Source organism: Musa acuminata, chromosome BXJ1-7, assembly GCF_036884655.1.
Source record: "Musa acuminata AAA Group cultivar baxijiao chromosome BXJ1-7, Cavendish_Baxijiao_AAA, whole genome shotgun sequence".
In the NCBI taxonomy this organism is placed as follows: domain Eukaryota; kingdom Viridiplantae; phylum Streptophyta; class Magnoliopsida; order Zingiberales; family Musaceae; genus Musa; species Musa acuminata.
Genome location: NC_088333.1, coordinates 18,492,817 through 18,506,304, shown reverse-complemented (window position 1 = coordinate 18,506,304; position 13,488 = coordinate 18,492,817). Strand labels below are relative to the sequence as shown.

Here is a 13,488-nt window from a genome sequence, read left to right as displayed (position 1 = left end):
GTATCCCTAGTGTCCCTACACGAGCAGCTATGAGACCAGCTGCATCCATCATATGGACGGGTATACAACACACCAGTCTATCCGGTTATCACGATGTCCCTCTCGAGTAACCTATGATCGGGATTATTTAGGATATGTGTTTATAGGTGAATCGATCTCATTATCGTGATCTCATCACGATCCGATTCCCATTGCACAAATCCAAGGACATCACAATATATATATGCATTTATGCAATAGTTATAAAGTGATATACGCCAAAATATAATAAGCAAAAAGATTCTGTATCAAGTCACACGTGCCATCACTCACGTGATTGGCTTGCTGGGCACCTATGACTAGCACTACCTCCTCGGCCCCTTTCACGACCAAGCGCTCTCCCTCCGTGAGAGCAAGGGATCAATGACTTTCACGGAAGTCCCGCCTCTACGGTACCATGGTGCTGCTATGCCCATGACCCTACTATCCATCTGCTCGCATATGTATCCCTTTTCTTCACGATCAGTAGATATGTCTCCGTGGCACTCCTTTGAGTCCACCTCCATTCTGACTGATGCTTGATTTTGGGTAGCTAAGTCCCTCTAGACTCGTCGTCGCTTCCTCGCCCCTTTCGACCTCCTGCTTCAACACCTCTGTGTTCTCCAAGCAGTCTGTTTGGTCGATGGAAAGACAGACTGCAACTCCCATGCATGGCCTCTGCCATTACATTGTAGGGTTTGCACCGATTCTATTCTCCTTAGCTTCCTTGGTAGCAACGTTCGCTTACTCGACCTTGTCCCCTGACTTATCGAGCTCCCTTAAGCGAATATGAGCTCTGGAGCAGTCCAACTCTCCAGCTGCTTCGATCATACCTCTGCATGATCAAGTTCCTCCCATGGAAATCACTGGTACTTGCATTCGAACTTTTCCCTTGGTGGAACCCAGCCCCCATATGCTGATGACCAAGGCTTTCATCCGAAGCAAAATTCGATGCACGCACGGAAGACCCGCCTCTGCGGTACCATGGCCTTCACTCCTTGAATCCATAGCCCTTCTTGCCGTCATATTGTTCACCGAAGTGGAGCTCCCAGTAGCTCCCGATCATACCTCCATATGATCTCATCCCTCACGGGACTCAATCGTGTGTATCGCATTGCCACGAACTGTTCCACCACGATCCGCTGCACCATGTCGCCTCCTGGTGACATCTCCATTGCATTCTAATCCTTGTGGAATAAACTCGAATTGTGAACCCTCCATGTGTGGCCTCTGCCAATACATCGCAGGGTCTCCTCCACCTTCGATTTTGTTCGCTCCTTTGGCAATCAACCTTCATCCACCCACTCTTGGGTCACACCTAGATGAAGCACCGCTCTAGGACAGTCCGTCACCTAGTAGCTCCCGAAGTCCACCAACTTCACTATAATTTGTGCACCATTGTCTGGATCCTGGGCCTCTGCCCCTACTAGCACAATCGCTGAGCACCGCTTCCTTCATAGCAACTCGAATGGCAACACTATGGCATATTCTTCAAGAGTATCCGCCTCTGCGTCCTCTTTCCCCGTGCTAAGGCCTTCTGAACCCAACTTCGCCTCCGCAAATTGAGTCGCCTTAGTTCCTCCATCAAATGCTTCTTCGAGATAAGGTGCATGTGCCCCGAAGCTCCCTTCGTCTTTGGCACCATGCAAGATGAGTCCGCTCTGTCAGAATGAAGGACCCATGGAACAACATGATCCTACTCTTGCCTCTGCAAGAGTTCATGTCCTTGACCTCTGTCTAAGAAAAGCACTGTGCCTCTGCTCCATGTTCCAACTTCTATGCTAGCTCCCTTCATGCGGCTTGAGTACTTCGCCAAGTTACACCCAAGTTGCTCCGCTCCTCGTTTTTGCATTGAGTCGATGGTGGCTCTCGCACCCACCATTTCACGGGTCAGCCCTCCCTTGAGTCCGATCTCCACATCGACTCCAAGTGTACCTTCATAAGTTGCTTTAGGTCGCTCCCCCACTTGATCTCGCAATGCATCCACCAATGCATTCTCTCAAGCGAGATCATGCGACGACTCCTCACCGCTTGCTCAGTCCATCGAGCTTCGTGGAGTTGTTGTTTGTTGAGGTACTCCTCCTCAACATGTGAGGTCCATGTCACATGATTCTCCCTCTGGAGAGCCGAGACTTATCCCTCCTGGATAACTGTCCCGTTGGAGCAATATCTCTCTTCGTTTTGGAGACCACCATCCCCTTGGACTACTCCGAACTGCTGAACAAACTGTGCACTATTCTGCCTCCTGCAAATGCACTTGCTAGATTGCGACTTCATGTCAATACATCCCCCGCTGCACCCCTCAAGGCCTAGCAACATGCTGAACTCGTTGCACACTTCAGCCTCCGACGGACGTATCCTTCACATGCCGAAGAGAAAGTTTCAATGCTCCATGATGCTGAGTTTCGGTTGCCTTGGGATGGCCACGAACATTCTATCGTCCGCATACAAGCCCATGCATGAGTACCAAATTCTTCGAGTTAGCAATTCCCCTCACCTCTGTGAGCTTTGCATAACTCATTTGGTCGTTGAGCAACTCATTCCACCTTGCATGGTCTCATTCTTGCCAAGCGCCTCGCTTGCCTAGAGCACCATCAAGTATAGTTGTCAACGTTGAGCCGTAGCTCAAACTCAGCTATCCCAACCTTTGTGCGCTCCAAATTCTTCCAAGCTTGCCTGTTCTCGTGGTGCCTCTTGCGCGAAGGGTTGGCCATTCCTCTGAATGCCAATCTCAGATGCCCGCTCCTTTGAGCGACTCTTTTCCCTACATCTCCATGCCCATTTTCCCTCAAACGGTCGTGCGTGTGCTGACTGCCCTCAACGCAGCTCCGCTAGGTCCCCCACGTTTGCATGTCAAGTGTTTCTATGAGTGCTTGTCCCGGCTCTGATACCATATGACATGGACTTAGCTGGTTTTGCCTAAGTCGTGCGGCACCCTCGCGCGTCCGTCCGCAAAGGTCAGCCTCCCCGAAGCCTCCCATTGTCCCTTAGGACCAACAAAAGAGAGAACGGGTTAAAGAGAACGCCTCAATCGGGATCCACAAGCAAACATGTCCGAAAAATACTTCATAGACAAAGCAAATTACAAACAGACTTTACAAGCTCTGAACAGTAGCACAATAAAGGGTCAAATGGTCCATTACAGACCGAAAAGCTCTCGCACGTGTCCACATGACACAACCTTTATTTACAAGCCTAAAGAGGCCACCAACCCAACTAAAATGGGACTTATAAGCCTTCGGCTGCCCCTCTACACGTTGTACAAGGCATGAACATGCCAATAGACACGGACAGATATAAGAATTACATCAAACATCCTGTTTTAAAGTTTTTCCGTGACAAAGTGTTGCTCCCATTGTGAAAGGTAATAGGTTCAATTCGAACCAATGCCTAAATAATAACCTTAAAAGGGAATCAATGAAAAATATCACATATGCTTCTGTCATAGGAAGCCTTATGTATGCTCAGGTCTGTACTAGACCTGATATTGCATTTGTTGTGGGGATGCTAGGTCAATATCAGAGTAATCCAAGTATGCACCACTAGAGAGCTGCAAAGAAAGTGATGAGGTATATACAAGGAACAAAAGATTACATGTTTATATATAGACATACAAACAATCTGGATATGATTGGTTACTCAGATTCAGACTTCGTCGGTTGTGTTGATTCTCGTAAATCAACATCAGGATATATTTTTATGATGGCTGGTAGAGCTATTTCTTAGAGAAGCATCAAGCAGACCTTGACTACTACTTCTACCATAGAAGCTGAGTTTGTCTCTTGTTTTAAGGCTACTTCACATGATGTATGGCTTAAGAGTTTTATTTATGGGCTTAGAATCATATATTCTATTTCTAGGCCATTAAGAATTTTCTGTGATAATTCAACTGCTGTCTTTATGACTAAAAACAATAAAAGTCGAAGTTGAAGTAAACACATCAATATTAAGTATTTAACTATAAGAGAATATGTAAAAAGAAAAGAAAGTGGTTATTGAGCATATTAACACTGAGTTGATGATTGCTAATCCTTTGACTAAAGGCATGCCACCTTTGAAATTCAATGATCATGTAGAGAAAATGAGACTTAGTTCCACTTTGTAATTATATTAAAACTTTTATATATTGTGAAATTTTCTCATGTGCATATTAATTTGAGAAAATATATTGTTACTGGACTAAGAATAAATATAAGGTTTATTCATTAAGTAATGTTACCACATTAAGATTAAGAAACTAAATACATCGTGATATATGGATGATAATACTTGCTCTTAGAGGACTTATCACTATGATTCATGTATTTATTTCTTAAAAAAGTTGTTCGATAAAATTTAATTCAAATTATTAAGCTAAACGTATAGACCAAATGAAAGAATCTAATCGTTATTATTAAATATTTTATTAATAATAATGTAACCATTCTCATTAAGTTTATCATTCATTATAATTAATTTCTTTATTTATTATGATTTAAATATTTTAGTTTTTTATTCTAAATTTAACTATTATTATTAAATATTTAATATCATTAAGATTCTTAATTATGGTCCAAACGTTATAAATTTGAATTAATTCTTGAACATTATGAGTTGATGATAATAAATGTTCTTGATGGAAGAACATCTATATAAGCGAGGATTTTGGTCTCTGGGCTCAACATCTCTTTGAAGTCAAAAGGATTTCCTACACCATCTAAAGCGAGAGTTCTGAACCGAAAAATGCCAAAGTTTAAGAAGAAATCGTTGCTAAAATTATTGACAACCGGAGATACTCTATTTTGTTTCCGATTAGTTTCTATTGTATTTCTATTATAATGGTTTAGAAACACACTTTCTTATCAAAAGATTTCTAACACTCTCTCCTCTTATAACACATCGAGATTACTATATACATGGATCAAACATTTGTGGATTTGATGTAGGGCTGCTGAACCTTGCGCCGAATTCCGCAGAAGCAAAGTTGTTCGAGCAATTTGGGAAGGATATCATAGCGAATGCTGCAAGTGCTGGTGTTGGTGCTGGTAATGGCTTCGCATCTGAGTCTTTATGGAAAGGTTTAGAGCTATTGATTCATATGGACACTCATGGAAGCTTTTGTGATGTCTTCCAAGGCAACTCAACCGGAAATGCTAGCCCTAAAGAAAATAAAAATGGTGGAAGGGACAAGACCTTATGAAATGCAAGTGATGGTGAAAGCAACAAAAGCTGGTGTAGATTGAGCACTGGAGGTGGGTTTGGGGTTTGGAGATTACCTCTTTCTTATTCTCGATTCTCTCATGTTAATGCTGGTCAACTAAAACACTATGATTAAACTCGCCTTTTGTCGTAGAATTGTGCTCCATTCATCCTTTACTTGCTGCAATGTCAGTTACAATTTCCATGGATATTCTTAGATTTACTATGTGAAAGGGATCAAATATACCTTGTTAATTTTGCCATAGATAGATATACGGGCTTTGGTATCCTTGATATGTGTAAATCCCATAAATTTATGGGGTTGAATATTCTTAACCACTTTAGTTGATTTTTAAATGTATAAATAGGATTTATCATATGCATTATAAATGTATAAGAATTTATATAAAAAAAATTCTGATTATATATATATATATATACAAATTCTTGAAATCTATCTCCTTTCCGATAGATGTCATATGACTTTTGAATATGATTTGATGACAAATATATTATAAATAAATTTAAAATCATGTGTTCTGAGCATAAGCTATTTATCAATCTATTTTGCACAATTTATTAAAAAATTGATAAACATGAAATACATGAACGTGTGACTAGAATTTTTTGTGCTAAAAGAGCATAAACTATTTGACTTTTGTTAATAAAAATCTGAGAATTATTTTATGAAAATCATGTAATTAATTAAGTCGGTCTTGATTTTTTTTTTTTTCAATCCAAAATTTACCAACAAAAACAATCGTTCAGATCATTTGATTCAAAGGCAGGACATAAGCAATTTCTTACAAATGCAAATCTAAAGAAGAACAGAAGAGAAAATGATTAACATTACCATAATTGCTCATGTGATGCTGCTATACACCACTACTTATTATTATTATTATTATTATTATTATTATTATTTTCATCAATGCTTGTGGAAACCCGTCACGGAAATGTACCAACTCAGCTACCAATGCCGCCGCCATGGCCGGAGCCACCACCACCACCACCTCCGAACTCTCCTCCTCCGCCTCCACCAAACTCGTCGCCGCCACCAAAAAGCCGACCGCACCTCCCAAGCCTCGTCCATCGCCGTGGCCCCGGTCGACAACTTTGTAGAACCACTTCTGCTTCTCCAAGGGGCCTTTGCCAGCAATCGTCTGGCGCAAACCGAGCAGAAGAGGGCACCCACTAGCAAGAGGACGAGGAGTTTGGCCATCTTCGGAGTATCACATGTCACGGACTTAATTGAATTTATCTGAGTCGTGAAGCACACTTTCGATTATCATCCGAAAAGAAACAATCTAAATGCAATCTTATATGGTCCCCAAGGATTTGCAAAATGAGAAATTTAATGATTTCGAAAGCATAAGTCTCGATGTCTCAAACAAAACACAATGTTTCAAACGATTTCATAAACACTTGTCATGCACTTTGAAAACCAAAAAAAAGGATAAAAAAAAAAGATTGAAGAATTTGAATACCTTAAAGACAACAGTCAGCCGCTTTCTGCCACCTTCCTGACTGCCCAGGGAAGAAGATCTCATGAGTTAACTGCTGTGTCTTGCTTCATGAGATAAAGATCATAATATATGATAGAGAGAAGTGTAAGTATATATGGATCAAGAGCTGTGATATTTTTTGACTTATTGGTCAATGTATTGAAAGATTTATTATATAGATGGTTATTAGGTTATCACTTTTGGAGCCTCAATTTGTCACAAACAAAATGTTATATATTATTGGGGTGTATAATTAATTACTTTTGAAATTCCAAAGCTATAAGGAATCTAAGAATAGAAAGACAATTTATAGTATTATTTTACGATAATCACTCTAGAGAATAATGTTCAAAAATATACCAACAAAAAAAGTCCAAGCATGTAAATCTTTCTTATAAAAGTCACTAAGATCATGGATCTAATTGGAAGTGATGGCGATATCTAATATTCTTCTTGCAATCATAGAGAAAAAAAAAAAATTGATTTAAGATGTTCTAAGCCTTGATTCTTCTTTATGAGGTGGACTGAGATCGAGTTTAACATTTTATTCACCGAACTTTGACAAGCGACTCTTAAAAATGCTCTCTCAAAAACCAATCCAAAACATAAAGAGAAGCAAATATTATATCATGTAAAGCAATATTACAACCAAAATTATCGATTGATATGTCGATAGAGAAGAATTATGAATTTCTCATACTTTTGATCTCTCTTCAAATGTAATTTATTTCTGCATGCAACCGAGAAAATAACTCACACAATTCTCTGAGATTCTCCTCCAAAATCTCAATCAAACAAAACTTTACAAGTCAAAAATGAGAAGTTTACTTTTAGTAGAAAAAATGTTTGCTATAATTTTTAACGATCCTATTTAGAAAAAATATATATATTATTTTAAAAAATAAATCATCTATAGAAAATAATGTTTAAGGATCATTTTCCTTTTTTGGAAGAAAGAATCTTATACTACATTAATTTCAGTACAAAAATATAACATGTTCGACAAGCGAAGTCTTTACCATATTTTAAAACACATCACAGAATAATATCTAAAACTCTCAACCTATTGTGAATGAGTAATGGATGAAATATAACAAGAAAAAATTTCTTCAATGGACTATAAAAATGGAATGAGAAATGCATCACAAACCACACAAAATGGTGATCAACCAAGTACACTCCAGCTTGATCAAAAGAGAACCCACCACTTTCCAGGAAGTTTCATCAGCCCATGATTGACTAAAAGAGTCCCCAATGTGATCCACACATTGGAACATGGACATCAATATTTAGGTACATCAGCCAGTAAAAACAATTATATTACTGGTCTTCAAGCACACTTGTCCTGCTATCATTGGTTCAAGTCTTTCCTTTCCTTGGTACTTCATGTGAAGCACCGACAGCTTTGCTCACTGACAAACTACAAACCATAACAATAAGTGAGAGGAACAAATGAAAGCAAAACGAGCAAAACGCAAGCACAAGTATGTGTTGTTGTATTCACTGGCATCAATGTGTATTAATACCCTCCCTCTATCTGCAGTTCCTCAAACAAAGCTGGTTTCATATCTGTAGAAGCCTCTCTCTCTGGTACTGCTTTGAGCTTCCTCTATTGTTGTAAAAGGGTTTTATTTGGTCTTTGCAATTTGTTGTTGTTCATGTTATTTTATGTAGTTCACTGACTCACCCTTACCTTGTTAATTATGTGCTAAACATCTCTTTTTTCCATATCAGACTCTAGTTTAAAATTACATGTTTATTGTTATTTGCAAGCCTTTCAACTCATAAAATTTAGTGATTATATTTTGCCCCTGATAATTATGACTATGACTCTTCACTTTAGTCTAACATCCAAAGTTGACTAACATTTAAATCGGTTTATAATAGATTGATTGGTATATTATTATTAACTTTGATTTATGTAATTTAGATTAGTGGTTTAGATCTGATAGGTTAATATATTAATTATTCCATTGGATCGAATCCTAACAATTGGCATCAGTAGCTATTTTCACTACTGTATCAGACATGTTGGACATGTATACACATGGATATAGTGCATCATAGAAATGGAGATTTGCATTGAATCAGTTTAAATTCTCACTTTTATACAACATTGTTTCTTCTTCTTCTTCTTCTTCTTTGTTTTGATGACAATTAAAGAACTTTCTGATATTAATCCTTTTTTTTTTCCTTTACTTTGTGAAGGTGAGCAAGTGATGGAGATGAAAACTGTGACTTGCTTCATTCTCCTATTTGTTACATTAGCTCATGTGGATGCCAGGCTTGGGTTGGATCCCACATTGATGGATCAAGGTGACTGCCAGTGAAAAGAACGTGAATCATCTTCTTTATTCAGACAAAAATGCACATTACCAATTTCATATAATTAAAGATGATTATATCATGCTGAAGTTTTATCATGAAGCAGTGTTGTATACAATGATATCCACAGGAAACATGGATTCCTACATGGAGGAACAGCCACAGGAATCTGCATGTGGTTCATGCTTGGAAGCATCTCAGAGAGCTAAGAAAGCTTTGGATGACCTAGAAACGTTTGGTGAGCTACAAAAGCTGTGCCTTCCTTTGCCTTCTGACATCAAAGATAAGGTGTGTCGAGAGACCATCCACAACATACTTTTAAAAGCATTTCATTTCTTCCTTCTCCTTCACTTGTTCTTCTCTGGTTGCAGTGCTTAGAAAGGTCGAGCGCATACATACGACAGACCAAGTTGCTTCTACGAGACCTTTTCGATCAAGAAAACTTGTGCAAAAGCACAGGTCAATGCACTGATGAATCCATGTCCCCGAGGAAGGATGCTATCACTCCACTGTTGACCGAATCGGCTAAGGTAATTAAGAAAGAGTATGATAATGGATTCATGTATATAAACCCAGAGGCTGAGACAGTGTTATGTGAGTTCGTAGAAGGTAGAAGAATGCGGAGAATGCAGCGAAGCTGTCAAGCAAATATTTGCTGGATTGCAGACACCGAGAATGATAGTATGGGGTTATAATTAAGCTCTCTTTTTCATGATCCTTTTGTTCTCTTTCTTTTCTGATTTTGAATTAAACTTTTTTCCGCAGAAAAAGATGAAGCAGATTCTTGGTGAATACTGCGAAGAAGTGGAAAGCGAAAAGCATGTAAATATTCTCTCTCTCCGGTTCATCTTATAATCTTCATTTACGTCCTAGATTTTTGGACGGCTGATGCTAATCTATTCCCTCTGGTAGTGCGAGGTAATATTGCATAGGTATGTCCCAATTATCATGCTGCAACTTGAGAAGCTGAAACCCGAGGAGATGTGCGGCATGCTGGGCTTCTGTGCTGTCGGGATACCTCTCTAAAGATCACGTCTCAGACTATATATGGTGGCATCCTTTCTTCCATTTGATTTGTTAGGAATAAAGATGCAAGCACTTGCTAAATCAGATCTAATTGAATAAAGCCATACATATTGTGACTTTGGAACTTTTTGTTCTCTACGGTAAATTATATTCTCTGGTAAATTTTGTTCATGCACATTTCATGTATTCACTTGAGAAGGACATGAGAAAGAAAGGATTCAATCCCCCCGAGTAATAATAGATGGCAAGAATGACGACACAGTTTTGACTTCCGAATCATGGAAATACAATGAAACAAAGATAACAACATTCTATGGTGGTTGGAGAGAAGTGGATGACAAAGATTTATTACTCATTCAATTATTTAACCTCCTGCTTACTTGAGAGACCATATTACAAAATGAGATCATCTCAATCACATGCCACTAATTTTTAAATATCGAGCGTATCGGTATGTACATGTAACTTCGGTTGGATTTGATTTTAGATGACGTAATATAAACACGAAATCTTTCAGTAATCGGTACCGAATCCCCGATATCGACACCTCTAATTATGATCGTCCAACGAAGAAACATGCATCAGCATCACTTGTACATATACTCCTTAAATGCATGAAATCCCTTTGTAATGGTGGTGTGCGTCTGAGTTGATTTACAACAAGATCTCCTATCACGCAGCTTTACATCTCACATCATTAAGGTTATATCTAGATGAGACCGTGCGCATTACAAGACTCCACACATGCGAGAGCTTAGCTGAACTCGAATGGAGAGGAAGAAACGCAAGGAGAAATGTGTGAGGCCCGACCATGGCTTATTGCTCAGCGTATCTAACAACAGCTCGGTTGCGACACCTGCGACCCATCCTCTCGTGTTCTGCTGCAACTACTGCAGCAAGAAGTTTAGCAGCTATCAAGGGCTCGGTGGGCATCAGAACGCGCACAAGCTCGAGCGGGAAGAAGCCAAGGAAAGGAATCAAAGAAAGGCCTTAGGGTTTATCCTCGTGCCAGTGGGGTTGCACGATGGACCAGGAAATAAAGCATCAGCCGTCGTCGATGAGGAAGACGATGCTGCCCGACCAAGAACGCAAGATCTTCTCTCCAAGATCGGTGAATCCTCGACCAAGGACAGTGATCCTGGTGTCGATGAGAGCGAGTTGCTTGAGGTTGATTTGACCCTTAGGCTTTGAAGGATAGCGACCGCGTTCGTAAGCAATCAGCAAGTAGTCCATATAGTTTTACTAGTTGTGGTGTTGTTTCTCCATTCGGTCGGATGTCTATTTTGTTTTGTTAGTCCATTTTGAGGACATTTAATTTCGATGAGAAAGATATGGAAATAAGAAGCATGTATATGTCATCAACATGATCGGACATTTAATTTTGATACATACCGTGTCGGACATGTATATGTCATCAACATGATCGGACATGTGTGAGACCACATGTTTAACTGTCTGTCTTTTTTATTTATTTATTTTTATTTTTCTATTTATGAGGAGATATGCCTAAGTATGTTTTTTTTTTTTCATTTATTTTTATTTTTTATTTTTATTTTATTTTTATTTGTTGGACATGGACAATGACAACACTCTCACTTCAATCCGGTGGCCCCCACATACTATACTCACATCACGTGAGTATTGTCACGTGACTTAGACATATCCAAAATGATTATCACAGTTCTATAATCATTTCAAATGATTATCACAGGAAAATCATTTGTTGGATTATCACAGGAATTATGCATGAATGAAGATTGTTAAATATTATTTGATATATTTCATCTTTATTTTGCATATTAAATATTTACATTTAGATGTGGTTTGATTGTTTAAACCTGTTGAATATTCTGCATGTATAAACATGTATAAACATCTTTATACATGTATAAACATGTATAAACATATTAAATTAGTTCTAGTTTATGAAGTCTTTTAAGTATAAACATCACAAAACGAATATCAATTATATATTATGTCCTCAACGTGTCCCCTATCACGTCAATAATATAATGTAACGAGACTTGTAACTAATTAATTATATTATCTACTAGAGTTTAAGGCATATTCTGCATGTTATATAGAGTTTTGATCTGATAAATATTAGTGTTGTTGTCAATAGTCTTCATGGTGAATAGCATCAATTTGACACCTCCATGGTTACTAAAATTGAAATTTGATCTTCAGTTCATTTGGATCTAATTTGCTCAGCAATAATCTTCAGAATCAAACTTGTTCTGATTGTTTTTGCAAAAATAAATTATATTAAGTAAAACGAGTAGAACACTCCCAATTACATCGGAGTCAAAATCGGGTGGTCGAACAAGAAAAATGAAAAAAAAAAAAAACTAAATCCTTAATTGATCTGATTCTATTCGATTGGTTATGAACCAACTGATTCGATCGATGTTTGGATAATCCACAAACCGATCGAGTAAAATAAAATTGGTCCAATTTTAAGATATAGTTAGAACATTTGTATTCTGAATTAGGGTTTAGATAAAGAAAGAAAACAACTTTTCTTCTATGGTATCTCTCTTCCTTGAGCCATCTCTCCCCTCTACTTCATCTACATCCATCACCCTTTTCTTTCCACCCGTCCTATATGTTTTAACAAGAGATAAATGATGAAGACACAAAATTCAAAATCATACGATATACTACCAAAGTTTTTATCAACTAAACTAACAAACACCTTATTTATCTCCGTAAGTTTTCACTTGAGTTCATCTTCTTAAAACTTTTTACATCTTCTAAGTTGTTTTTCTTAAATCCTTCTACATCTTCTAATTTGTTTTCTTCTATTAAGTAAATCTCCGATGTGCTTCTCTTTCCCCAATTCGACTAGTTGACCCAAGGATCCGACCCAATGACCCTCCAGCGCTATTACCAAATGTGAAAAATCTAAATCCACATGTATTTGAATAATAGCACAAAATTTATTTACTAGGATTGAAAAATTCATAGAGAAAGATTATAATAAAGGGAAAAATATAAGAGAAAACAAATTAGTTTGTAATCCTCTATTATTTACATCAGAGGAAAAGATACTGATAGAGGATTGAATAATCCGCTGCTCTTTTTTTTTTTAAATAAAGGTAAAATACATTACTCAATCAAATGATCACAAACATAACAAAAAGGACAGCTCAATAAAATAATTTCTTCTTCAGATCCTATCATATCATCTAGTTGTAGCAAAATTCGCAAGCCAGTTTGCCACAGTCTCCTTTCCTATAACCTTATAGTTAGTTAAACTATTTAAGGTTCAACGAAATATTCTAAATTCCTCTGTATCAATTTACTAAGTGATATGCCAACCCACGGCTGACTAAACTAAAGCATAGTCCAGTATAAATTTACAAAGTGATATGTCAATCTGTGTCATCTAATATCATCAGGAAACTAATAAAAAAATTAAAGTGTGAATCAACCT

At 37.9% G+C, this 13,488-nt stretch overlaps 2 protein-coding genes and 1 long non-coding RNA gene across 3 annotated transcripts in view; all 3 read left to right on the top strand.

Moving 5' to 3' along the window:
• LOC135679956 (uncharacterized) overlaps positions 1–5,453 on the top strand; it is a 33,592-nt gene extending 28,139 nt beyond the window's left edge. Inside the window, exons 3-4 of the long non-coding RNA XR_010515378.1 lie at positions 4,944–5,042; positions 5,133–5,453. This is a non-coding gene — a long non-coding RNA (uncharacterized LOC135679956). The remainder of the gene's footprint in view (positions 1–4,943; positions 5,043–5,132) is intronic.
• Positions 5,454–8,234: 2,781 nt separating this feature from the next.
• Positions 8,235–10,176, top strand: LOC135679955 (uncharacterized). The gene is made up of 7 exons (XM_065193940.1): positions 8,235–8,291; positions 8,910–9,017; positions 9,157–9,314; positions 9,398–9,556; positions 9,636–9,707; positions 9,792–9,848; positions 9,939–10,176. Exons 2-7 carry the CDS (start codon positions 8,921–8,923, stop codon positions 10,050–10,052), a joined length of 657 nt encoding a protein of 218 aa, XP_065050012.1. The 5' UTR covers positions 8,235–8,291; positions 8,910–8,920; the 3' UTR covers positions 10,053–10,176.
• A 644-nt stretch (positions 10,177–10,820) lies between these two features.
• LOC135679680 (uncharacterized) lies at positions 10,821–11,243 on the top strand. The gene has a single exon (XM_065193666.1). It carries the CDS (start codon positions 10,821–10,823, stop codon positions 11,241–11,243), a length of 423 nt encoding a protein of 140 aa, XP_065049738.1.
• Positions 11,244–13,488: the final 2,245 nt, after the last annotated feature.

Bases quoted from the DNA above. Each gene is read 5' to 3' on its own strand.
- LOC135679955 (XM_065193940.1), top strand. From the start codon at position 8,921: ATGGAGATGAAAACTGTGACTTGCTTCATTCTCCTATTTGTTACATTA. The intron at 9,557-9,635 runs GTAATTAAGAAA...AGTTCGTAGAAG, and splicing joins TGTTGACCGAATCGGCTAAG to GTAGAAGAATGCGGAGAATG. The intron at 9,708-9,791 runs GTATGGGGTTAT...TTTTTTCCGCAG, and splicing joins TGCAGACACCGAGAATGATA to AAAAAGATGAAGCAGATTCT.
- LOC135679680 (XM_065193666.1), top strand. From the start codon at position 10,821: ATGGAGAGGAAGAAACGCAAGGAGAAATGTGTGAGGCCCGACCATGGC.